General features: G+C 37.3%; 1 protein-coding gene across 2 annotated transcripts in view; it reads left to right on the top strand.

Moving 5' to 3' along the window:
* col11a1a (collagen, type XI, alpha 1a) overlaps positions 1 to 27,308 on the top strand; it is a 63,638-nt gene that overhangs the window by 24,328 nt on the left and 12,002 nt on the right. For both annotated transcript variants that reach the window (XM_087788875.1, XM_087788874.1), the window contains 39 exons: positions 94 to 147; positions 568 to 621; positions 696 to 749; positions 2,012 to 2,065; positions 2,411 to 2,455; positions 2,529 to 2,582; positions 2,660 to 2,704; positions 3,418 to 3,471; positions 4,195 to 4,239; positions 4,847 to 4,900; positions 5,396 to 5,440; positions 6,220 to 6,273; positions 6,369 to 6,413; positions 7,696 to 7,749; positions 7,834 to 7,941; positions 8,251 to 8,304; positions 9,425 to 9,478; positions 9,964 to 10,008; positions 10,129 to 10,182; positions 10,279 to 10,323; positions 11,633 to 11,686; positions 12,046 to 12,099; positions 14,555 to 14,608; positions 14,786 to 14,893; positions 17,393 to 17,482; positions 18,947 to 19,000; positions 20,056 to 20,163; positions 20,248 to 20,355; positions 20,758 to 20,811; positions 21,113 to 21,166; positions 21,310 to 21,417; positions 23,301 to 23,354; positions 23,436 to 23,489; positions 23,590 to 23,643; positions 24,274 to 24,327; positions 25,647 to 25,754; positions 26,058 to 26,111; positions 26,239 to 26,292; positions 26,836 to 26,889. In XM_087788875.1, coding sequence (XP_087645001.1) covers positions 94 to 147; positions 568 to 621; positions 696 to 749; positions 2,012 to 2,065; positions 2,411 to 2,455; positions 2,529 to 2,582; positions 2,660 to 2,704; positions 3,418 to 3,471; positions 4,195 to 4,239; positions 4,847 to 4,900; positions 5,396 to 5,440; positions 6,220 to 6,273; positions 6,369 to 6,413; positions 7,696 to 7,749; positions 7,834 to 7,941; positions 8,251 to 8,304; positions 9,425 to 9,478; positions 9,964 to 10,008; positions 10,129 to 10,182; positions 10,279 to 10,323; positions 11,633 to 11,686; positions 12,046 to 12,099; positions 14,555 to 14,608; positions 14,786 to 14,893; positions 17,393 to 17,482; positions 18,947 to 19,000; positions 20,056 to 20,163; positions 20,248 to 20,355; positions 20,758 to 20,811; positions 21,113 to 21,166; positions 21,310 to 21,417; positions 23,301 to 23,354; positions 23,436 to 23,489; positions 23,590 to 23,643; positions 24,274 to 24,327; positions 25,647 to 25,754; positions 26,058 to 26,111; positions 26,239 to 26,292; positions 26,836 to 26,889 — 2,403 coding nt within the window. The remainder of the gene's footprint in view (positions 1 to 93; positions 148 to 567; positions 622 to 695; positions 750 to 2,011; positions 2,066 to 2,410; positions 2,456 to 2,528; positions 2,583 to 2,659; positions 2,705 to 3,417; positions 3,472 to 4,194; positions 4,240 to 4,846; positions 4,901 to 5,395; positions 5,441 to 6,219; positions 6,274 to 6,368; positions 6,414 to 7,695; positions 7,750 to 7,833; positions 7,942 to 8,250; positions 8,305 to 9,424; positions 9,479 to 9,963; positions 10,009 to 10,128; positions 10,183 to 10,278; positions 10,324 to 11,632; positions 11,687 to 12,045; positions 12,100 to 14,554; positions 14,609 to 14,785; positions 14,894 to 17,392; positions 17,483 to 18,946; positions 19,001 to 20,055; positions 20,164 to 20,247; positions 20,356 to 20,757; positions 20,812 to 21,112; positions 21,167 to 21,309; positions 21,418 to 23,300; positions 23,355 to 23,435; positions 23,490 to 23,589; positions 23,644 to 24,273; positions 24,328 to 25,646; positions 25,755 to 26,057; positions 26,112 to 26,238; positions 26,293 to 26,835; positions 26,890 to 27,308) is intronic.

Below are 27,308 nucleotides of genomic sequence, written 5' to 3'. Positions count from 1 at the left end.
TGATAAAATAAATATCCTGTTATTATATCTTACATCAACGGAGTAGCTGTCCAAGGGGTTCACGTCTGAAAGGGTCCTCTTGTCTCTCTCTAGGGGCCACGTGGCGTTCAGGGACCTGCGGGACAATCTGGAAAATCTGGCAAAAGAGTGAGTGAACTCACTGACCCCATTCTCTCAGATTTTGTTGCTTGTGATTTCACATAGTTGTGTGTGTGCTTGTTGTTTTGTGTGTGTTTTTTTTTCGAGCCACTGCTTGAATGCTTAGCAGCTTACTTCCAGTCCAACAAACATTTGCTTGATATGTGCTTAGAAGCCTGCCCCGCTTTCAATTGTGGGATCAATGAACGGCTGGTTAATCTGTCTGAAAATGCCAACCGAGGAGAAATGACGATAGACGTGGCACGTTTAATGTCACATAGAAGTCAAGCTATTAAGATGCTGAAACAAATAAAGTTATTTATTAGTGGAAAAAATGGTGTTTTTGTACTTTGCACAAGCAAAACTTTATCCTGTCGAGTTGTTTTTACAGGAATGATACAAGCCTCTTTTAATTTGGTTGGTTTTCAGGGACGCTCTGGAGCCGATGGGGCCAGAGGGATGCCTGGCGAGTCTGGTTCCAAGGTACATTTGCTAATAACTAATAAATTCGAAGCTGTCTTTTCATCTTTAATATAATTTGTTCTGACTTTGATCAGGGCGACCGAGGTTTTGACGGACTTCCTGGACTACCCGGTGAAAAAGGACACAGGGTGAGTGTTATTATGTCAACAACTCTCAATTCTGCTTTCGAAAGTTTATACGCTGAATGGAGAATCTCACCCTCACTGGAAAACTTCAGTCGTAATTGAAGTTTTAATATTCGTCTTCTATCATTAACCAGAATGTGCTGAAGGACAAATCTTTCTTAACCTTGGACTTGGAACCGAATTTAATCTCCTTAAATGTTGCCATTATTAAAACAAAAAAATACACTTTTTAATTTAATATATTTGGTTTATATTTAAGTAACATTAACTCAGTTCAGTGAGTTTTTTTTTTTAAATCATTGCCTGAAACTAATTGACTCAGAAATCATAAAAAGCTTATACGTCAACATTGTGGCTACATCAAACACTACCAACAGATTTGCAAAAGCCAGATAATCATCATTTATTTCCTCAAGTTTTCAAAATTAATTTGCTATTTCTTTTCTTTTGTAAATCAACTAGTAATCCCAGATTGTGTTGTGGTTCCAAATAAGCTTCCTAAAAAGTCTATAGCCAGATTTTCTTCGCACCAGGAAGGCAATAAAACATGATAATATGATATTTAAAAAACAGATATTATATTCTGTCAACACTTGTTGACTTGTTTCACGCAGACTCCTGTTAGCATTTGTGCTAAGGGTGGAGAGCTAAAATGCTGATAACAAGACATTAATACAAATTTTGTTTTTTCATTTGTTTTTTATAGTATGATCTTTAACCATACTGACTGAAATCAGTAAAAAAAAATCTTGTTTTTTCAGACGTTTCTTATTGCCACTGTTTTAAAACACAACACAGCATGTTTTTGTGGTGGCATTAGAGAATAATAGATGTACATATTATGAATGAAACAAAAAGGCATTAATACATGATGATTTTATCTTATAATTAGTAAGTAAGTATGTAAGTAATTTATATTTGTAGAGCGCTTTTTCCACACAAGGGTCACAAAGTGCTTAAACAGCGCTCTACAAATATTTAAATATTATGAATGAAATAAAAAGGGATACATACATGATGATTTTATCTTATAATTAGTCATTCAGTTAATAGCTTTATTTCTTTATTTCTGAATCAAAAATGTATCTGGCTGTCAATCTACTTAATCACTACATTCTCAAAAAATATTTAAAGATAGACAAAAAAAAGTATCACAACATATATTGTCTGGAATTTAATTAATATATAATATTAAGAAATATTTTAAATGTTTTTTTTTTCTTCTATTTTCTGTCTCATGTCTTGAATCTTTGTGTCTCATCCAGGGGGAGCAAGGTTCGATGGGACCCGTGGGAGCTCCGGGAGAGGACGGCCAGAGAGTAAGTTATTGAAGCAGCACCGTGTTCACTTCCATCAGCTGCAGCCCTCGAGCTAGCCTCACGGCTGCAGCAGCAGGTTAAAAGCTCTGAAGAAGTGAGGAGGAGGGTTTGTACTTAACCTTTAACCCCTGTTGAAATGCCCCCCCAACCCACCCCAACCCCTCCTCCTCTGCCTCCCCAACTTTCCCTCTCTGAACATCACTAAATCTATACATGTTTAATGTGGACTGAAGTTCTAAATCATGACGTTATTATTATTATTATTATTATTATTATTATTATTATCATGTTGATGTTATTAAAGTTTGAATTATTGCAATATTGAGTGATTTTGTGTCCACACAGGGGGAGGATGGAGAGGTCGGGCCTCGAGGATTGGCTGGCGAGAGTGTGAGGCTCAGTTTGATAGCGATGGAGTTTAACTTCTGAGATGATTATAAAAATATTGCTTCATCCTCAACAGGGGCCAAGAGGTTTGCTTGGACCTAGGGGTCCGCCAGGACCGCCCGGATCTCCCGTGTGTATTTTATTCTTTATATACAATAATACAAACTGTTTAACGTTTCGTTTTCTCATGCGTTTGTGCTTTCACAGGGTGTTGCCGGAGTGGACGGTCCTTCCGGTCCGAAAGGAAACATGGTAAGATGAAAAGTGTTTTTTAGTGTTCAATGTACAGCTTAAGAGAGGAGTGTGAGACGAGTCTTCCCAAATTGTGTTTGACAGTTTCTTAAACCTCCCCGTGTCTTGTATAAGCTTTTAAAATTCTTTGAGAACTCACAGCTCGGAGGTCAAGGTTCATGTGAGAGTCATGACGTCGTTTTCTACCCGCAAGTAAAAGTGGTACCTCAACGTTTTTACGACAAAATCCCAGTAAACGCAGTTAAATAGAATAATGGAAGAAGAAGAAGAAGTCACATGCTATAAATGTCTCTGCGGAATCAGCACTTTCACATTGAGTACAACTAACATTGACTTAGTCACTGACAGAAAATACAGTTAAGAGACCCTTTGTAAATGATTGCAATCAGAAATCAAGCATTTAATATTTAATATTATTTAATTATATTTACTTATTTTACATTTTAATATAAATATTCAATGAAATTCCAAGTATTATCATTTGTATCGTCAATATAAAATATAAGGTCACTACAAATACATATCAGGGGTCAGATGAAACTATATTAAACTTTAAAATTAACTATTAAATGAAGTTATTATAAATATCTTAAGTGTTTTTTTTCATCGTGTTTTTATACCTTTACACTCATAAAAAACATTGTATCTAAAATGTTGACTAAAATGCCTCTTTTTTAAAGTAGGCTTTAATCAACTTATTCTTTTCTTTTAAGGGACCACAAGGAGAACCAGGACCACCCGGTCAGCAGGGAATCCCCGGGACACAGGTGAGTGGAATAACTCTCGCCGTCCTCTCATCGATGGCATCAGATGTTAGAGGTCGAAGCGTCTCACAAAAAATATCCACGCTTGTTTAAAAAAAAAAAAAAAACCTGTCTCCACTGGAACTCCAGCTCATTCCCTGGCATCGAACTCAAAGCCCATATGCATTTTTTTCTAGAGTAATTACATCGACAGTTGAACATCTGTGGAGAAAACCAACACAACAAACGTCAATACAGATGATCATTAGAGATGTGACGTCCCAATTTGCATCCGCATGCCTGGCAGCGCCGCACGTGTCTCGCACCTCTCTTCCTGTGTGGGGGAAACCTAAACACACACTTCCCCTTTTTTTTCTTCTCCAAAATATTTCTGCTGGGTTTATCTTTGGGAGGAGGGGAGGGGGGGGGGGTCGAGGTCGATTCATTTGAAAGCAGCTTATTCATGTCGCTGGAATTCCTGCAGCGCCGCCACACCTGTCGGGACAAGCTTCAAGTGCTTGAATTACTCGACGCACACACGCTTATAGACGCTCGGTGGCTGAATTAAGGAAAAACGTGCACAGAGACTGATCATTGGTGCTTTATTTACTGAACAATTACGGTTACATTTGGAGGTAAAACAACAATAACGATTGATGAGGTTATAGAATCAACTGTCAGTTATTTTCTTATCGTTGTTACTTTATCAACAAACTGCCATTTTCATTCTTTTTTTTCTCCCTACAGGGTCTTCCTGGTCCCCAAGGCCCAATTGGACCACCCGGTGAAAAAGTATGTTTTTTTAATGATATTAAAATGATAAAAAATAACAAAAAAAAACAACCTAAAAGGAGGTTTTAAAGGAATCATAGTCAACAAACTGCATTTTCATTGTATAATTATATATAATAAATGATACTTTAATAATAAAGATAAACATAATAATGAAGTGATATTTTGTTCTAACTTGGCTAGTTAGTATTTTAATCAATATTAAATATTCATCTATAATTACTTTGTAACATGGTTCAATGAAAATAATGCAGAACATGTATATCTTGCAAGTCTTTCTCTACATTTGGGAAAATGTGAAACATGATTACATGGACATGATAAATGCTTATTTTTTATATATATATAGATATATTTAAAAAATCTGCGTGAAAAACTGCAGCAAAAACATTCATATATACATACAAATAAATGCACAAATTAATTAATAAATCAAATTCAAGTTTAAACTAGTGATAAAACATATTTAAACAATTCTGTATATAGAAAACTAAAATCTAGTATAATCATATGAATAAAACGATACATTTGAACTAAAAAACATCACTAAAAGTTTCATACATGCTTGATTTCAATGCATTATTGAAGTTGTTTTTTTATTTTTCAGGGACCCGGAGGAAGATCTGGTCTGGCTGGGTTACCTGGAGCTGATGGACCCCCGGTATGTAAACTAATCCTTGTTATTGGACTGAGAGAGAAACATACAAATAACATTTGAATCATCTTGTGAAATGATAATGTATCTATGGGATGTATACTACCTCGGAATTAAATCACCTCCATCACCTCCTAACATCTGTGAGGTGGAGTTAAGTTATGGCGGGTGTGACCCGGGTCATCCTGAGAGATGTTCAGCGGCCCTCAGGCTTCAGAGACGCCTGGTCTGCTCTAACCTCACACCTCAGTCTGAGCCCGTGAGGTGTTTGCTGATCAGTGTTTCCACACGTACGACCGTCCGTTCAGTCTCATCCATCAAACCCTTCATCTGGACTTCACAAGTGATCTTTTAATGAGCAGCCATCCATCTTCGAGTGTTCCTCACAAAATAGATGTTTACCGTGTCTACAAAGCCAAGATGGTTAACTGAGCTGTGCTAGCTTGAAGACCTTTGTGAGCGATCCATACCTGTCTTCATATATTTGTTGGTGTTTCACAGGGTCATCCTGGCAAAGAGGGACCGACCGGAGAGAAAGGATCTCAAGTATGAGCCTCTTTTGAATGTGTATTTGATGAATATGTTGTAATATACAAAAAGTCACCGTAATCATTATGAACTTAATAAGCTGTCAGGTTGATATGTAACCTCTCTTTTGAAATAAAGACGTGAGAACCGACTAAAACAATCCATGAATCTAGGATTGAGATTAATAACATTAAACATTAGGACCTCTAATGTCATCACCTATTTTTCATCTTATAATACAACCAATTAAAAATACCTATGAAAAGCAAAAACTAACTTGAGGAATATTTGACTTATTTGCTATTAAAAAGTGTCACGAAGCCTGTTACAGGAGATTTAGATTAAAAAAATGAATATGTCAGAATGTTTTAAGCCTTCAGGAATAACTTACTTAATACACAAACCTACATTCAGATGTAAATCTATTGAGAATAAGAGTGAATCTATAAAGAAGAAGAGTTTAGATGGGAAGAAAACTACCCTCAGTGAGCAGGTTTAAGCAAATCACTAGTACGTAAAAAAAAAAGCGACACCTGTTAAAAAAGGTGATTTACATACATATTGATATGAGATATAACAGACAGCATTAATACAAAGAAACCTTTTAGTAAAATATTCTTCAAGACCATTTACTAATGTGTTTTATGTTCAACTTGAAGCCATCAAAGCCAAACTTAAAACCATATTTTAGATGTTTTGAAGTAGTTTAAAGGAAAGTAGATCCATTTAAATAAATAAATCATTAACTTTGCATCATTGTTGAAAACTTACAACTCTTTCATTTCTCTCTCGAATAGGGTCCATTTGGTCCGCAGGGCCCCATCGGTTATCCTGGCCCTCGCGGCGTCAAGGTGTGTGGATCATTCCTGTCCAACAGTTACTAAACTGAACCACGATTAATGATGAATGATTTGCTTTGACCGCTGATGTGCTTCCTGTCCTGCAGGGGGCCGATGGAGTGCGAGGACTGAAGGGCGGAAAGGGGGAGAAGGTATGAATATCACTTTAATAATGGTTAATGTTTACTCATGAAAATTGTAATAATAATACCATTAATAATGTGGAAGTATTACATTAGTATAACCAGATAGTAGATTCTAAAAACACTAATCCGAGATTTATGTGATAATGTTTGCCTCTCGGTTATAAACCAGTCAAAATAGTTACCAGGTAGTTAATTAGTATAACCTTTATTAGAATAACGAAGAATAAATATCATATTTCAAGGAGAGAATGGATTATTAGGTTATTATTAGATTATTATTATTAGTACAGTTTTTTTTATTGAAATAAAATGTCAAATGTAAAAATATATAATATAAACAGTAATTTAAGTACCCTTAACACATTGAAACAGTGAAATAGATCGGTAAAAAAATCTGTAAATAAAAACCATCAGTAAATAAAATGGAACTTGATTTCAGGATCATAATACTCACTATAAGTCTTGTGGAATTTCTCAAACAAAAAAAAAACTTTCCTCCAACTTTCTCTCAGTACTATAGATGTCCTTGTTTGACCAATTGTAAAGCATCCTCACCACAAGGCTGGATAAGCAACTTTTGCGTTTTTTTTTTTTTTTCAAAGACGACACCTTTATTGGTTTTTGCTAAATAATTTATTGTGGAATATTTAGAAATAAAGCCTTGAGGAAAAAGGGGGACATGAATAAAGGATGTGCCTTACATCAAGTGTGTGTGTGTGTGTGTGTGTGTGTGTGTGTGTGTGTGTGTGTGTGTGTGTGTGTGTGTGTGTGTGTGTGTGGGGGTGTGTGTGTGTGTGTGTGTGTGTGTGTGTGTGTCTGGCCTTGTGATGAGAGTTGCAGGCAACAGGCAAGCTCACTGCTGAATTATGCATCAAATGGGGAGAAAACATAGAAAGGTGACAGACTATAAAGAAGAAGTGTCACTTTCTTCAGACCCTTCAAAGCTTTGGGCTGAACCGCAGCATCCAGAAATCCATCCTTCAGTTTTAGTTTATACCCGAAATAGTTGTCATTATTAGGGTAATTTACAAACGTGAATAGGTTTCTGCTGATACAGTTTGTTATTACAATATACATTAATTAATGAGCTAAAAATGATACAGCGGAACATGGTGTTTAATACGTTAACCAGCAGATGGCAGCACTTCTCCCAAGTTTAAACGAAGTGCTTGTTACTGCCAGCATCAGACAGAATATCCAATCTCGAGCTGAATTAATTCAGATTCAACATGATCAACATGTTCAACATGATTTTACAACAGTGTATGAAGTTCATGTCTTGTTGCAGGGAGAGGATGGATTCCCAGGGTTCAAGGGAGACATGGGACTAAAAGGAGATCGGGTAAGAATTTAAGATGGCAAATATAAAAAAGTAGGTTTTTTTTCCACTTCTCTCTCATATTAAAAGTTTCTGCTTGCGTTGTAGGGTGAGCTTGGCATGCTGGGCTCGCGAGGAGAGGATGGTCCCGAGGGTCCGAAAGGACGTGCAGGACCTAACGGAGAGTCAGGTCCTGCTGGTCCCGCCGGAGAGAAGGTAATGAAATAGATAAATGATACATGAAGTGCTTTGTTTACTCGTGGAGCAGCCTCAGACAAGTAAAATCAAAATGTGTCCTAAATACATATAAATAAAACTGCTATTTCATATTATAAAATACTTTTTGTTCTGATCATCGAAAAGAGTAATGTTATTGCTATTCACATCTGTGCAAACAGAAAAACATTAAAAAAAATCCCACAAAACTGTTACCATTCAAAGACTCTTTATCCTAGTTGGAGGCAAAAATGTTTTTATTTTCATGGCTATTATTATAAATACTCAACTTTATGTTGTTCTCATCAGGGTAAACTTGGAGTACCAGGGTTGCCCGGATACCCAGGAAGACAAGGACCAAAGGTAAAATCATTTGACGAAGTTATATCTCCTGTGATGTCCTGACATGATGTCGACGTGTTGTTCTGCTATTTAAAGCTGAATTTCTTCAGATTGAATACGGTTCTTGTCAAAGATAATTCAAGGAGAACCTGTTCAAAGTCCATCATTACATAAGTATAACAGTAATAAATGTTGTTGAAATGTTTCTATTATTTTAAAACACCAGTGGAAGCGTCAGAAGGTGAAGATGGAAGGAAATAGGAGGATAGAAAACAAGCTTAGCAGTGACTGTCATGAAGGAGTGTTTATCAGAGTTTACAACAACACTAGAGCTTTGCTGAATCTTAGATGGAAATTCTTCTTATATTTTGAGCATTTTAAACACACCAACAGCCTGAGGTTTCCAAGAGAAGAAAAATACATGTCAGAATATAGCAACATTATTGATGTTAATATTCTTTTCTTCTGAATGCATACTGTGATGAAGTACTACGCACGTGGTAAGATACTTTTTTAAAGATATTTTTAGGGTAAAATGGTGTTTTTCATAGTTTTTGACTTGATTGTTTTATTATGTCGCATGTATGTAAAATACGTTTGGATCAGTGCTTTCATTGTGTATACGTTGTCAGAATGTCGCAGGATTTTGTGCATTTAATTTAATTTTTCCTTGATTTGGGTCATGAAGATTGTGAGTTCAAAAGCCGGACCACTTGAAAACCACTGGTCTAGAGATTTGATAAAGAAACTGGTTCTTCATGATGAGATTATTAGCGTTTTGTTGTTTTTTATTTGCATCTTTAGCTTCATTTTCACAACTTTATTTTACTTTCACACCTACAGTCAGCTACTGAAGAACATGTGGGTTAATGATGGACTCACACACAAATCAATAATTTAATTTGTATTTCATGCAGGGAAAATCTAAACTGTGTAAGAAATACAACTGCTTATTTGAGACAGCGACAGATTCTCATCAGATAACATCTCAAGAGGTTCACGATTTGTGAAACTCAATATAGAAAAAGAAAATCCTAAAATAAAATTGGTGAATAACAAACGAGTCTTCATTTCCATGCAAGCTCTGTAGTCTTGGTCGCTCTCATGTTTCATGAATCATCTCTCCCTCTGTTCCTGACAGGGCTCCAGTGGTTTCCCCGGATTCCCTGGAGCTAACGGCGAAAAAGGAGCCAGGGTAAATAAGAAAAGAATATCAACAAACACATACAATTGCGTCTCTGTTGGTGTAGGCGAATCACGGTCGCATTATTTGGCAGCACAAAAGTAAATTGATTCTTCTTCTGCGGCCATTTAATGCGAAGAAAAAAGATAAAACGCTAAGTCAATATTGCAGTAAACAAAAGCTGAGAAATAAAAATTAACCATAGTAAAGTCCTTTCAATATGTGAGCTATTTATGCCATTATTTATTTAGTATAGTGTGAATTTAAAACAAAAATAATTCCAACTGTGTTAATTAAAAGGTAGCATGTTAATCAATGTATACATCTTAAAACAATCTAAATAATACTAGATTTTAGTATGTTTTGGGTTTATTTTACTACTTTGTTATGCTTTATTCTATATATTATTTTTGGTCAATTTATTTTATTTTGTTTTTAATTTTTTACTTATTCTGTATTGTTATGAACAATTAATCAAAAATGTTTTCCATTAAAAGGGTGTTGCAGGCAAAGCTGGTCCAAGAGGTCAAAGAGGTCCCACAGTGAGTCCCATTCCATTGGTTGAATTGTTTATTTAAATAATGCCAAATACTATATCTCTGTCAAAATGTTTGTTTTACCTTTCGTTGTTTTAATTTTAAATCTTGTTCAATTGTCTTCAGGGTCCTCGTGGAGGTCGAGGAGCAAGAGGTCCGACAGGAAAACCAGGTCCAAAGGTATGAAATCGGACATCCCCTGTAGTGTCCTTGAGATAAAACTTAAAACCCTAATGTTGCAGGGATAAATATTTAGTATGATCTTGTATTTTGTAGGGAACATCTGGAAATGACGGCCCACCAGGACCACCTGGAGAGAGAGTAAGTTGTGTTTAATTCATTGTAAATATGAAAAATATATATGAATTGATTTAATAGCACTTTTCAACGCAAGTATCTTGTTTTTTGTTTTTGTTTTTTACAAGCGATACAAGCCATTGTATTTCCTTAACCTCCTCTTCTCAATCTGTCTAAGTTCCTGCCTCTGTTACCATCGAAGTAACATCATGAATATTGATATGCTGTATTTTTGGAGGAACCTATTAATAAACATTGACATTGCAACTCGGTTGTTCAACGATGCGTTCAAACGGCCAAAGATCACAAACAGTAGAGAGATCCATGATTTTCCTTCCGCACAAAGCACTGCTATAATTTCATCTTTTGATGTCCTGCAATATTATGTTCAAGTTTCTCCGCTTATAGATGGAACAAGCAATACATTTCTTCTTTTCAAAGGCTTTCGCTTCAAAGTTCTCGATCCATCATGAATAATAATTCATTTTTTTCTTCATCATATCATTAAGCATGGATCACTTCCAATCCGACACACGCCTTCCATCACTGTGCAGGAACTCTTTATACATCTATATTCTTGCTGTTACTGTCTATTTCATTGGAGTTGTGTTTGCACCAGATACTACAGAATACCCTTGTGATAAATCATTTGACTTATTGCAGTATAAACTGTACTATACAGTTCTGGGGACACAATAATCCTGTGGTTCATCCCAACACATAAATGCTTTAGTTAGTAAAAGATGATTGTCCTTTTGTCATTATACAAACATGGGTACACACCAGGTGCTGCAGGCTTGGAGGTTAGAGTACAAACTTGTGATGGTTTTGATGAAGTACGCAGTATAAATGTAATTTCTCATCATGCGGCGAGACGCTGTGGGTCAGTTTCACGCTGAACGATTGTGTTAACAGCAGGTCCCGGTGAATGTACCGGAGTTTTCACCTGCTGTTCTTTATTTTGCGGCTCAGTGAAAGCAAAATGACTGTTTCATGTTGGAGCCTAAAATAGAGACACAGGTCACAAAAGTAGGCGTCCGGTTTAAAAGCAATATTTATGAAAACATGTCAAACTCAAACACAAAAGATTAAAGAAAAGATAAATACAAAAAAATAAAACATAAATCCCAATTCCAGCCATAAACGACCTAAGGTATCATAATGTTTTGTAGTTATTTTTAATTTGTTTTGCTGACTGTTATGCTATCCATGTTTAAAAATAAATTACATGACAAACACCCTCAAGAAATAACTAACTAGGTTATTTACCAGGAGCTGCTTAGCAAGTTCAACAGAATAAATCATTGTCTGACGAGATTTTTTTCTCCTACAGGGACCTCAAGGACCTCAGGGTTCAGTTGGTTTCCCAGGACCAAAAGGACCACCTGTAAGTCACCCTCCAGTTTCATGTCTGTACAATCTGAAAATAGATAAATGACCCACAATGATACACACCTCTAAATCACATTAACTGGTATTGAACTCGCGTCTTACTTCATATTCACTAGGGGGACTGGACGCAAATCCTAATTTCCACTTATGGATAAGACAGATTCATATTTGGCCCCGAGTCCTGAGCTAGATGTTCCCCCTTGAATTAAAATATTCTATTCAGTCCGAGTTTAACGATTATGTGAGTGTTGGACATTAAAATTAATGTGGCCTATAGAATTTGATATCCATTTTTATTCTGGCTTTAGGGTGATTTATAAAAGATACTAAGAATATTGATTTGTTTTCTAACAGGGACCCGCCGGGAAGGATGGACTGCCTGGACACCCTGGTCAGCGTGGCGAGACCGTGAGTCTTAAAACTTTATTTGTTTGCTCTCAATTTTGCTTTTTAACACCTTGATTTAATTCAATCGTTTTAAAAGTGTCTAATCTAACGACAAGTGTCTGAAAGTCATCTTAAGAAAGTCTACACTATATAAGAAAAGAGAGAACAGATGCTAGCGAATCATGATGAGCAAGTTTCGACAAGGAAGAGAAAAAAAGCTTCCTTTTAACTGGCAGAGCCATAACTGAAGGGAGGAGAGGAGAGAAAAAAGGAGAGACGGTGAGAGAAGAGAGAACAGTGTAGAACTGTAGCAGCAGAGTCCAGACAGGACCATGTTGAGGAAAAAAGGTGGATCACAGGGGACACAGCAGAGAGAACTGTCAGAAATGGAGCTTAATTTGCTGTCAGAGAATGGAATTTATACTCAATCGGGAGAAAGTATTTGAACATTTTTTCTCATAAAACAAGCAGTGGAATGTTTGTATCAGTTCAATTGAACCAATAATATAATAGGAACTTTTGTTGGTTTAAGAGTCATTTCCGACTGCAAGCGTCCTTAAAACTCACTCAGAGACACAGAAATCGTTTGATAAAGAAACTGGAAACGAAATAGTTTGAACGAAATTTGATTTAAAAAAAATAAATAAAGATAACATACAGTATATGTATTTTTTTGCTTTGGTTTGCTAGTTTTGCTTCTTTTTTGATGGTAAGTACAAACCACTAGACAATAATTGTAACAATCTATGTTCAAAAATCATATTCCATAAAAGTTCTTGAACATTTAAATCTTTTATAATAAAAAAAAAAAAAATAAAACAACAAAGCTGGGTTAGAACAATAAATAAAAAAGGAAAATACCCAATAATGGCAGATTCCAAGAGCCCGGTACGAAGCCTATACTAGTCTCCAAACACGGTGGCAGTTATTCAGAAATGCATTTGCTGTATGTCCACAATTTTAAATACTCAGAACAAAGATTATTTTCACTAAAGAGAAAAAAAAAACTGGCATTATCTGCATGTTAACAAGCAATATTCCAAAACTATCGTTGATCAACTGCCAGGACGAGAATTAGAATAAAGCAATCGTTATCTGCTACATAAAGTTTTCTTAATGAAACCAGTGTGTGTGTTATAATCGACAAAGATGTCAAAAGGCCAATGTTGATAAAAAATAATTTACTCGAGATGTTCCTACTTCTATCTTTCATTTGTCACCTTGAATCTCTGAAATAAGTTTAGTTTTTAAAGGAATGGTGTGTTGTCATATATGAGGTTCTAACAGATCTCAGAACAAACTTACTTTTGATCCCAGTCGTTGACCTGAACTCAACTTGGACTTCACTGTACTTGGTATGCAACAGTGCATGTTGGGTTGACGAGGCTCAGTGCGTAATAAATTCCACTAAAAGCTTGACACATCATCGCCTCTGTCATTAAGGCTCCTCTCTCCCCCAGCCTCTCTTCTATAGATAGCGTAATGCTCCGTACAGTTTTCCTCTCCTTCCTCGGCTCCAAGTCAAGCGACAAAGATACCTCCGTCATTAAAGCCGTTACGGCCGAGATTTATGCGCTGATGAAGATGCTCCACCAGCCTCCAGTTCCAGAATTGATCACGGCTATGACTCGTGGGCTTTTAGATTGAGCAACACACAGCAAACCAGGATTTTCCATCTTTCTTTGCTCTTATGGAGTTTGACATGACTGTAAATCACAGCACTCGTCAATCGTGCCGGATGAATAAGTCGACCTGAGCAGGATTCCCAAACTGATGAGGAGTCACAATTGTTGGAAAAATATTTGGTCTGAATTCTAAATCTGGAGAAGAAATTAAAAATCAGATGAAATTAGAATATGTGGAAGAAAACTGGAAGAATAGCAATGTAATTAATGTTTTTTTTTTTAAGTCGGCAGCTAAGACTTTGGAGTTTGAGGTTGCCGGTTCAAAACCCAATCTAGGCAATTAAGGCAAAATCTTTAGCTGCTACAAATTGACTCATTGTTGCCAAAGTTAGTTAAATCTAATGCAATTGATTGAATTATAATTTACTTTAAATCATGGGATTCAAAAATAATAGCACTTATTAAGAATAGTATAACTTATTTTACTCAAGTAAGAAAATTATTAAAATATTGGATTTCATTTTGGACCAAAATAAACTACATTAAATACTCTTCTTGGATACGATTATGTATTTTACTCGTAGACAAGCAACAATAAAGAAATTACTATAAGAACGTAGATAATTTTGCTATTCACGGTTTACGGTCTTTATTGAGATATATGAACATAGACAATTGTATATACGTAACACTTAGTGAAGTGTAATAATATTCGAAAACAAGTATTATTTTTAACAGATAACGACATATGTATTTTAATATATAGGACAGGATTAACCCTGGATTGCACTTTTACACTGTTGTGAACTATGGTTGTTGGCTGCTCTATTAATGTTGTGTGATTTTTACAGGGTTTCCAAGGAAAAACTGGACCACCAGGCCCAGGAGGCGTTGTTGGACCTCAGGTAAGAAATAGGATTTGAAAATACATGAACAAAATGAAATATAAGGTCACATTTATTCAACTATGTTTGAGCTAATATTTAGTTTTGAATATGTTTTCATCATTATATTCAGAAATGAGTAAAAGCTTTCATAGTTACCTCCAAAAAATACAACTTTTTCTTCCATTTGAATCTCAGGGCCCTACAGGAGAGACTGGACCCGTCGGTGAAAGAGGGCACCCTGGACCTCCAGGCCCACCTGGAGAACAGGGTCTTCCAGGATCTGCTGGTAAAGAAGGAGCAAAGGTGAGTGATGCAATACTAATTTTAATGAGGTGAAAGCTAATATTAATGGAGGTGAAATATTACACTCAAACGTCCTTTCACATGTATATTTTACATTTATATTTAGGAAGCGAGTTCAGTTTATCTAGAGTTCTGTGAAAGATGAAGTCAATTTGAACAAAAGTGATTTGGATTGCTAAAATATGTAAAAGGCAAGTAATTTATTTCAAAAACATTTTTTTCCTTCTGCTCTTTTTATACATAAATCAGTGAACATCAATGGAGTCTCCTTTAATTTCCCACTAAGCCAATTTCACCCGTTAAGAATAGACAACATCTTCTTCAAATAAAAAAAGAGGCTTTTCTTTACCAACCCTCTGACTCCCCACGCCTTCATCCTCCTGCCGTCTTCTTAAGCAGACAGTTAAATCGAGTCAGTTGGCTACCTCCGAGCCCTCACAACTAACATCCCCCTTTTCTTACCCACTTCACTCAGGCCAGCGCATCAGTATGCCAGCAACACTTTGTGGAGGTCTTGGCAGCCAAGCCGAAATCCTCTTATACCACTCCAGCCCACTCTTCTGTGCCTCCCTGTTTTCAGATAAAGTCGACTCGTATGAAAAGAAAAACACAGAGGGAAACCATTCTCGTTCAGAAGATGAATTTATGACGATCATCTTTTCAAAACAGTCTCATTCAAACTAAAAATTGTGTCCCTTAATTAAAAAAAAAGCAGTTTCGTGATTTTACCAGAAGCTTCTGTAATGATGATGTGTTGACAGTAAAAATGAGCAACACAACAAAGCCCACCATTTTCAAACTAACTGCAGCTAATGGCCCATTAAGATGGATCGCCGAAACAAAGCAAACATATGCCTGATCCTGCTGGGATGCATCCAGCCATTACTCCACACATTATCAGCACGTCATATTCTTCTTTTAACGCATGAAAGCTAAATAACACCAGAGTAAAAACCGTTCGCCAGATGGCTTTACAAGTTTATCCACTCAGTATGTTTCAGAATTGCACACAGTGTGTCTGAGGGACGACAGATGTCATGTTCACAGCCAAAAGTACTGTCTGTTGGCCTTTGATAAAAAATTGAGTTTACCAAACATTGGATGACTCAATTCTGAACACACACACGCCGCATGCCAAGTGTGACGATCAATGTTTCAAAGTTGAATATGGACAGTTATTTGTGTGCACAACAAATATGTACATAGTTTGAGCAGTGAAAAATCAACTTGATGACGACAGGGAAGACAAGAAAATGTAAGATCTCCTGAAAATGCTCCCAACATCCTTGCTTAGTGTCTGGGTTGATCGAGGGAGTTTGGAAGGCTACTGACTGGTGATTAAAGCAGCACTACGGAAGATTCAACAAACAGCATTTGTTTATGGCTCCCTCTGCTGTTAAAATCGTGTAATTGCAACAGTGTAAACTTCATTTTGTCTCCATTTCCGCTGCCACAGTCGCCATTTATTTAACAAAACGGGGGGTATCACAACTATTCCCGTAAAAGTTCAGTGGTCATGGTTTCTCAGGCAAAAGTTGCGTAGAGAAGAGCCCTATTAAAAGAAACGGTGACAGTTTTACTGCCCATGGCTGTTTAAATTGAAACAAATAAACACAGAAAAAAAACATGCTACGTCTCACTGATTAAATAATATAAACTATAATTCAAATGCAAAATAACTCTGCCAGTTAAAACATAAGAAGTGGATTTCCCCAGAGTTTTTTCTTTATTAAATCCTTTGTCATTTTAAAATGACTGTTATTATCAAGTCATACTTGGTCATGGTGGCAAGTCATGTTCTGTAGAAAGACTCAGCATCTTCAGGCTTATGTTATATATATATATATATATATATATATATATATATATATATATATATATATATATTATAGTCTTACTCTGTTCAATGAACAGGAAAAAAAGAGAAGCGTGTGGATGACACTGGGGGAAGAGGAAGAAGAAAAAGCAGCAAAGTTAGCAGAAGATTACAGCAAGATAGGATGCAGATCCAATTTAGGATGAGGGGATTCCTGCGGCGTGATATACTAAAGCAGGGAAGTTAATGCCTCTCAGCGTGAGCTCCCAAGGTCTTAAATTGTAAAGCTTTTAGTAAAGCAAGTGTAACAATGCCCACTTAGAAACCAGATAAAGCTTTTTGTGTCCAAACTTTGGCCATAAAAAACGAAATAAAAAACAGGTTTTCTTAGTTGGAAAGATGTGTTTTATTTCTCTATTATGCAGGTACTATATAGTTTACTGCATAGCACCTTCATTAAAGTACAATGTGCAATCAGGAGATACGGAGGGTTTTTCTTTGCAAAAAATATTGACTTTACAGTTTGAGAAAGGAACCAGTAGTTAATGCCAGATCACAACCAAATCAATCAATATTTAATTTTGTATTTAAAAAGTATCCAATGACCCTGAAACCTGTAATGAAGCAGCAACATTTCTTATATATATATGTACACTATAATTCAATGTGCTTGTGTTTTAAAGGGAGACCCAGGACCACAAGGTTCCACTGGCAAAGACGGTCCCCCCGGTCTGCGTGGCTTTCCCGGAGAGCGAGGTCTACCAGGTGCTACGGTAAGATCTGGCAGCAATTCATCACTGTTCTTTTTACACGTGTTTGCTTGTAGAACTTGACAGAACATGGCTCCATAACAAATGAACCGACGTCTTTCACAGCTATTCACTTCATTAGAGACAACAGCCCCAAAATTGCCCGCAGCAATCAATCTAATGCGCAGGAAATCCAAAGAGACATCTAACAAATGAACACGCATGCCTGTGCATTGCTTCGCCGGTGCTGAGACTTCCGTTTTAACTGCAGCGATGCATCATGGTCCGCAGTCAGAGGAGCAGCTTCCACTTTAGTAATAGTTGCTCTGACATTTTTATAAAATATTTGGGGTATTTTACTGAGTAGAGAGTAATTTGTTGTCCTTCTATTTATTACTCAATGAATTATTGAAGAGGAATTGTTGACAATTAGATTGCAGTGGCTGAGAATGGATGCACTATAGAGGGAGGAGGCAACGTGTTGGCTGGATATCCAAGGTCGCCTGGACCGGAGTCCAACACCACCAATGATTGTTTTCTAGCGTTGTAATTTACTCCAGCACACAGCCAGATCCTGCAGGGACCCATTACCCATCCTGCCACATGCTCCTTTGTGACACACCAGGGAGCTACGCAATCACACAGAAACACATTTTCGGAGACTGCAACTTATGCATAGCACATATTTCAAACACATTAAGGCAGTCAAAAGCTTGAGTGTGAATTGAAAGAACTTCCATTTGGTTGGCAAGACAATACAAAGGAGTCTTCAATAAGTGTGAATAATCATCAGTAACTTGTTGTTTAAACATGAAGATTAATAATACCATTTTGTTTTGGTATTTAGTCCTTTTACACATCAATAAACCTTCTGAAGGGTGAATGGTTTTTTCTTTCTGTGGAATTGTTAAACTAAGTTCTAATAGGTAATTGCCTACTTCCCCAAGATCCCTTTTGACTGTGCAATAACTTTTAATTTAACTGGAAATAGCTTTTTTTAAAACATATTTACAATAACAAACCGTTATTCCAGGTTTTTTAACACTCTGGACAGGTGTTTTTGGAACTTGTGTGGTAGGACTGAGCAGCCAGGGTGGTTGTCTTCTTCACAGGAGGTTTTGAACGAGTAGTAAACACTCTTCCACTCAAACTGCATTTCCAACGCAACTCTCTCTTTGTCTCACTCCTGCTCAGTGAACACATCACTGCATCCTGTGTATCTCGCCATCAACATGCTGCAAATTCCAACAATCATTAGCTCTTATACATGGTTATAATGGTTTTATCGGATAAACTGTTGAGGATTTACGGTGCATAAAGCTCTGAAAATAAAGTAAATATAAAAAAATGTTTACATTGATTCGTTTTAAGCTTCCTCTTCTCATTTTGCAGGATTGTTGCTGCTTATTACACTTATGTGCAGTGTATATGTTATTTTTCTCTTTCTAATCAATGTTGATTAAACGTTTCTTTATCTGTTTCTTTTAGGGTCCTGCAGGTTTGAAGGGAGGAGAAGGACCCCAAGGTCCAGGCGGCCCTGTTGTAAGTATCCAAGTTACTAATTAAAAAACAACATTTAATACTCAAATAAGATTGTGTTTAGAATTTTTTTTTTAAATCCAGATGCAATTTTCTTTTTTTTCTTTTTTTTTTTTAATCGTACGAGTCTATAATGAGCAGTGTGAAAATGTGAAGCCGGTAACCCGCTGCTTTCAAAGTGAAGATATGATTGCTTTGCTGAAGTACAGCTTTATTTATTTAATTCACAGCCCTGAAATTATAGAAGTCGTTCCACTAAGTACACGCATGTGTAATTGGCTATACTGTGTGCCGATTTAATCACTGTGGTCACGCAGTATTCCAATGAAAGGATTAGAACGTTTCCTCTTGTCACTGAAGCAAGGATGTGCTGAAGTGGCTGTGCATCGGCTCCATTGCTTTTTGGCTCTCAGACACGCAAACAAACCAATGAGCACAAGACAAAACTTCACAGAGAGGAAAGATTCCATATGGCGAGCGACGGCAACATCATCCCAGAGGTTGAATCAAAGCTCTTTACATCTGTTCTCATCAGACTCTGAATGATGCGTCATGTATTATGGAAGAGCAAGATAACTTTTTGTATTTTGACTATAAGTAGCATGAAGTTTACAAGTGTCTTAATGAACGTGATACATCAATATTGTAAACTCAATTGTGCCAATATGCCGATGACGATTATTATTATTGGCTTCATTGGAACATTTAATTACAACAAGTAATTGAATAATAATATCTGAATAGTTTAATCCGTCATTGCTTATTTCTGAACACACAACACCAGTTAGGAAGTGACTCAAAAGTTTTGTGATGCCGGGTGAAAGGTGTGATGTTGTTCTCTACTAAAAGCACATGTTTCTTTGTCAGATTTCTTTGATAAAAGCCTTGTAGGTGGTGATCCATTAGGCGGCAACCTTAGATGAGTCTTTTTTTCTATGTTTGAGAAGGCTTTCATCTAGAGGCAGCAGAACTAATACATACGTTGTTATATACAACTTGGCTTTTTCTTTTAATCGACATCGAAGTACTGCTCACTTTCTACATACTTACATTTACAGGGTTCTCCTGGTGAGCGAGGTCCTGCTGGTACTGCCGGCCCAATTGGTCTTTCTGGTAGACCTGGTCCTCAGGGACCTCCAGGTCCAGCTGGAGAAAAAGGAGGACCTGTAAGAATATCATATAAACAGTATATTTATTTACAAATCGTTAAAAAACAAAAACAATGCTCAAGTCAATGTCTGGATGTTTAGGGTGAGAAAGGACCACAAGGTCCAGCTGGTCGGGATGGTGTCCAAGGTCCCGTAGGTCTGCCTGGCCCCGCCGGACCACAAGGTCCACCCGGAGAGGACGGTGATAAGGTCAGTCAAGATTTCTCCAGTTTGGCAACAACTTTTTCTTCACAGAGATATGATGTAGAACTGACCCAAATTGCCAATCAATCTTCATCTCTGTGTTCAAACTCACACCATCTGCATAGAAAGAATGTCTCTTTATTTCCCACTGCTGCCCATCCATCTTCATAACCCAAAAACACTGAAGCAGAGAGGTTATATAAAGGAGAAATACTGTTGCTGTTATAATCTGGAAGTTGATAAAGTAGCTGAGTTCTTTTTTTCTAAGGAGCACCAGGCATCAAACTGACGCCAACATTCAACTAATACCTATTGCTTTTCTTTCACCTGTGCACTTATATTCCTCAAGCCGCTGACACATATTGAGGAAAACAACTGATTATAGATGTGTTTGTGTCTGATTTCCAGGGAGAGGTTGGAGAGCCCGGTCAGAAGGGAAGCAAAGCTGACAAAGGAGAGCAGGTGTGTTGACAGTAATTTGGCAAGATCAAATACTTGCTCAAGAAATGACTGCTTACAGACACACACGATCATCTGGTCAGAGGAACAGGCTGTTCTGGTTCACTTTAAATGGTCTTCTTTCATTATTTTCTCCAGGACCTTGTCTAAAGTTAAACAAACATATAAGAATCAATTTGGTAGCTGCAAAAATAAGCAAAGCAAAATATGAATATTAAGTATTTCCCATAGAGAATGTTGTCTCATCTTTCAAGAAATAGCGGCGTTAACCAACTGTGTCGTTAACCATTAATTTTTTTTTTAGGGTCCTCCAGGACCAGGTGGTCTTCAAGGTCCAATTGGTGCTCCAGGTCCAGCTGTAAGTACCATTTATAGATCTTTTCTAACACTGTAAGATTTAATACAAATATTTGAATTTATATAGCTCATGGTTTTCGTTCATCAAAAGGAATGAAACAGCTTCAATGTTGGTTACTTAATAAAGTATTTATTGATTCTCAGGGAGCTGATGGAGAGCCAGGTCCCAGGGGTCAGCAGGGTATGTTTGGACAGAAGGGAGATGAAGGCTCAAGAGGTTTCCCTGGACCTCCCGGTCCTATTGGTCTCCAGGTTTGTATTATATCCTAATAAATCTTAACTTTTGAAGCAATTAAACAATAATGTCATTTCTAAAACATTAATATTGTTCAATTTTAACATACTTGAAAGAGAAAAAACTAATTTGGTGAAAGCAGTCTTATATTTCTTTGTATTTCTAGCAAATTAACAGCTATGAAAAACATCAAATAGCTCACTTTCACTTTGATCTTTGGCGTTTTGTACTTCACTAAGTAGAACTGCTGTCGTCTTTGTTGCTGTGGAAACAGTAAAAACCACTAACAAAAAAAAGGTCTCTTGGAAGGCTTCAATTTTCACCAAAGGCATTGTTGAAAGCTTCATGATTAATAGAGGAAAGAAAACTTATACGATACCATTATGAACACTGTACAGTTTATCATTCATACATAAGCTGTAAACATAACGGAATAGGCATAATGATAATTCAAAGATCTTTACAACCAATTTAATACCTTGTGATGATGACTATCGTTTGTTGGTGATCATCTCCTTTATCGCAAACATCTTCTTACATTATTACCTTACTGTTGAGTTCACCGCAGAGAGTTCGTTGATGGAATCTCATCGACTGCCGCTTGTCTTTCCCCGCACCCGTGCTATCTCTGCCGGAATGCGTTCAATGAACTTTTAATTGGGAGTAATTCACATCCTATCGTGATTCCATTAATTGCATGGACTGACCCGCTCCAATCGCCAGTTCCTCATCGAGCATATTTAGCATTCTGTATAATTAGTAGCTCTGCTAATGATCTTGGACGAGGAGAGACCTTTAAACAGATGAGATTTCTCCAAGCAAGAGGAATCAGTATGCAGCGCACACCTTGGAACACCCACACAAAACAGGAGCATCAACACATGTGTAGCCATAAACTGATACACAAACATTAACCAGTCAGTGGGTCACCTTTGCACCTTGTGTCTGTGTAAACACATGCCAAAGCGTATAGTCATTGGTATCATCCAGTCCATCACACGCTGATGAAAACTATCTGTGAGGGGGAAAAAAAACCACCAAGCAAATCAGGCCCAGGCTATTTAATCAACCGCACTCGCTGGTAGAAGAATCAGGGAGCAAATGCAAATTCAAGGTCTCATTGATGCTGCTCATGTAACATTAGAGGAGATGCACAAGAGAAAAGCTAATCTGAAGTTTTATCTCCGTCGCAACATCTGAGATATATGAACATCAGTGTTTGGTATTGTGAATTAAATGTCATATGTTTTGACAACAAAACTCACTGTAATCTTATGTTACATAAAATCACAGAATCGTAACCTGTACTCCATTAGTTAGTTTGGTCAGTGGCATTCCCTAGTCTTCAAACAATTACATTCGTACCTTCCAACTCTGAAACATTTTGATCCAATAACAACCCTTTTTTTTTCACTATAGTCACTTGAATTCTTTAGCGACTGTGGACTGTTTTATCTATTTGTAACCTCATGAGCAGCAGCTATGAGACGCCATATGAGTGAATGTGGATTCATTCAGAACTAGCCAAAATCACTATGGAACAACAGAAAACAAAACTGAATGTAGAAACAATTCACTACTTTTTTTAGCCGCAATGTTTACCAACAATGCCAACAGATGCAACACAATGTCCATATTATCAAAATTGAAAATGTATTACTTAACTAGAAAAACTTATTTTGTTAGTAAGTCTGCTTCAATCTTTACTAAACAATCCACGATCATTTAGATGCACATCTTTTTTTCTCTGTTAAAAAGATGAACTATTTCCACATCAAAATTTTATTTGTTCACTTTCAATCTCATACAATACGGAAGTTCATCATCCTTCAAATGTAACTAATCATTCTTTGTTTATTCAATAAAACCTTTTGATGTTATTCATTCTTTCTCTCCACAGGGACTTCCAGGACCCCCTGGCGAGAAGGGAGAGAACGGTGACGTCGGCCCCATGGTAGGAGACACGTCTGCCTCCTGTTTTCCTCTTTGTCTAATAGTTCATGAAATTCTAATGATGCAAAATATTCTTTTTTAGGGGCCCCCTGGTCCTCCTGGCCCCCGAGGTCCTCAAGGTCCAAGTGGAGCTGATGTGAGTGTGGTTTGTTTTCCAAAACATGTATTTTCCAGCAGATAAAGTGTTGTTTTGAGCTAAAAAGAATATGTTTTGTGTTTGATTCTTATTGCTCTAGGGTCCTCAAGGTCCTCCAGGTGGCGTTGGCCCAATGGGATCAGTGGGAGAGAAGGTAAGTGTCAAAACATGGCACTCAAGGGTGTCCTGCATGTCTAATGTAATCGTCAGCCCACTCCTGCTTTTACCTTTCCATTTATTTCCCCACCAGCTGTGTCTGTATTCCTGTGTCGATTCTTCGCTGCTGTTAATGTCTATTTTACCACTAGTACAGCGGGATTCATGTACTTCATTGCCAGCTGGCAGAAGGTTCACTTACTAAATACTTAATGTTGTTTCATTGACTCTAGAGAAAGAAAACTGTAGAAAATCTTAAGAGTTTAATGTGAAAGTCTAGATGAAAGGTTCAATAGCAACAGAAAATAGAAGGACCTGAAATGAAGTCAATTGGTCTTTTTTTTAAATAGCCCCAATTGAAAGTAGCAATTAGAAGTAGCTACTTTTGTCTACCTTTGCCAATACATCTCCGGATTAAATAAGAGATCCATTTTCAATTTCTCCCCGAAAGCTCCCTAAACTCTTGAATTGGAGGTACATTTTCTCAGATACCTGAACTCTAAAGAAAGTTTTGCTAACTTAGATCAGACTGAAAGGACTGAGATTAAACCTCTCAATCAAACCTCACCTTGTGGTTGATATTGTACTTGAATTAAGAACGTGATCATTCAGATTTTAATATTTTCAGGGAGAGCAAGGTGAAGCCGGAAATCCAGGACCATCGGGAGAGTCCGGAACTGGGGTAAGTGTTCTTGTAGATTGAGGGAAGTGAAAGCTATCAGTGATAGCCTTGTGACCAATATTTTTAATCATATCATACTGACATGAGTGAAACGTGTATCGTTCATTAAGTATCATACAGTTCAGAAACACTAAAATGAACATATTCACAAGTCTTCATGAGGCTAAAATCAACCTACATTTAAGAACGGAGGGTTCTTATTGATATGCTCTCATTAGCATATGTTACCCCAGTGTTTGACAGGGGTTCATCGCAATGGAGTTTGCCAATATTTTTTTTCAGTGTCACCAAACTCTGATGACTCTGTTAGCTGTGTGCCCTCATTAATCATAGTCGAGGTACGTCGTGTCTCTCTCTCTCCGGTGGGAGTGTCAGATTATCATAATGTCTCCCGCTAGTTCCTTCATCAAACCACCGCTGCTATCATTGACACTTCCAAAGTCAGTGTGCTGCACAAACATAGCCGACGAGAGCCCCGGAGTAATATTTATTAAATCCTACCTGCACTGTCAACCAGGGCTGAGATCAACGGCATGAGAATGAGACTCTATCTGGGGTTTGCTCCTCTATCGAAATGAAACATCAATACAACACGTCAGATAGAGGCTTGAGCTGCAGCTCAATGGTTTAGAGCAAAGGTAATGATGGGCTGCTGTTATTTGATTCTTATTTTTGAAAACTTTTATACAATATTATAGCCAATAGAAGAGGACGGTGGTCCCCAACCCTGGGTCCAGGGACCGGTACCGATCTGTGAGACAATTGTTATCCGGGCCGGCAAAAATTATGTTCCATTTATCATCACTGCCCAAGGGTGTTTCATTTAGAAAAAGAAAACAGATTTTCTCTGAAAAAACATAAGCGTGTATCTCTTGACTAGTGAGAATGAGTAAAAAACAAACTCTAGATACAAAACTTTTGCACCAGAGTCCTCATTCCATATAAATAATGCTCACAAACATGTTCACAATTAGACACAATGTCTCAAAAAGCTAAAAGACACACATACAGAATACCATCATCGGAATAAAATTAAACATAACTAGATGCAAATACACAAATATATTTTTGTTATGGTGAATTTTTTTTTTTTCATGCAATTAATTGTAGTTTTTATCAATGTCGAAATGTCTAGTCCGTAAACAACTGCTTAACCAACTTTAGCCTTTGTTCTCGGACGACTTGTTTCATTTTCTTGGAACTTGAGATGTTTCAATTGAAATCTACAGAAATAGTTTTTATATTTGAACTGCAACTTTCTACAAGTGTAACCTCTTTGCCTCTCATGTTAACTATGTCATCATTGTCACCGTCAACAGGGTCCTAAAGGTGAGAGGGGAGACAAGGGCGAGGCGGGACCCCCAGGATCTGCTGGACCTGCTGGAGCTAAAGGGCCCCCAGGAGATGATGGTCCCAAGGGTAACCCCGTGAGTAAAGAAGTGTCTCTTTAAAGTCCATTTTGAAACTTGAGTGCTTTTAAAATGGCTAAAAAACGTTCCACTGTGTAGGATTATATTTCATGCCTGAGTGCTAATGCGATACAGCGCAGCCGTTACTCATTGATTTGCCTCATCATCATCAAGTTAATCAAATTGCCTTCATCGGCCATAAGGATTTGCACCGCTAGTAAATCTACATGAAGAACTATGTCTTTAATTCCTGAATATTACTCTGCCTCGCCGCCTCCGGCTTCTTTTCAGATCTAATGCATTTTCTCTGTCCCCACTCAGGGTCCTGTTGGATTCCCTGGAGACTCTGGACCTCCTGGAGAGCCAGGTGTTGCTGTAAGTCTATAATTCTAAGGATATGTGGACTTATGGAGATAAGAGGAAGGAATAGAAAATATAATACCATTCACTATTTTAATGTATAATGTGTGAAGGATACATATCTAAAGTCATGTCCTTACAGGGTACTGATGGAGAATCAGGAGAGAAAGGAGATGACGGTGAATCTGGTCAGCCGGTAAGTTTTAAGAAAACGGTTATGTTACCTACTGATGACCCACATTGCTCACCTGCGTAAATGCCATATTTACTGTCAATGCCCAAACAATCTAAGATCTGTGGCAAATGTACATGCCATTCATTCTCGATATTCACTTCAGGCGTGGACAACATTGACTTCAAGAGCGCAGATTCTTTAGTCACAGTGATAAATAAAAGCCAATTAGCATTTATGTATGTAAATCCGATCTCTGAAGCCGTCAGACTGTGCTTGACAGTTATACCAAGTGAAACTTGGTAATGAAATGCAGTACGTCTATTCAAATTATATGAAATGACTTGAATCATTGTAATTATTTCAGAGGTAATGAGATGTAATTATCACACAGAGCGCGGCAGGTATCACTTCAGGCGGGCTGCCGTTCGGCTTAACTACTTCTAGTGTTCTCGGAAATATCAATCTTCTCATTTGATCATTGGGCATTTGGCTGTGAAAAAAAACAAAAGTGTGTTGCCTCAGGAAGGTAGCAGCTCTCTTAATGCCTGTCGTATCCCATTTCAGGGACCTCCCGGTCCATCAGGAGAAGCTGGACAACCTGGACCTCCGGGCAAGAGAGTAAGTAACAACAAGCATCACTAATGAAAAATACATTGCATTCATAGCAGTGTTTTATGGTATATACTGTATATATATTCAGACAAATGTTTGATGAGCACCATTAAGCGGAATACCATTGCTTCACCATCAACATGACATTTTGCCATTAAGAGCAACAAAGACTCGTACTTCGGCATGACATTTGTTTTGGCTTTTCCATAGGGTTTGACCTTTTCAGTGTGAGTCCGGGCAAAATGATGAATTCACAAGCTGCTCGGTCGTTCACTGGAACATCTGCCTGATGTTCAGTTGTGCGTTCTGACGATGCACCATCAAATACACACTAAGGATTTAGTCTAGATTAAGTTTAGAAAATAGAGAAAAAAGGCCTTCATGACAATATATTTTGTCACCAACATAATAAATTGATTTGATGG

This window comes from Callionymus lyra, chromosome 4 (assembly GCF_982586985.1).
Source record: "Callionymus lyra chromosome 4, fCalLyr1.hap1.1, whole genome shotgun sequence".
NCBI classification, from domain to species: Eukaryota; Metazoa; Chordata; class Actinopteri; order Syngnathiformes; family Callionymidae; genus Callionymus; species Callionymus lyra.
This window is presented reverse-complemented; position numbering and strand designations above follow the sequence as displayed.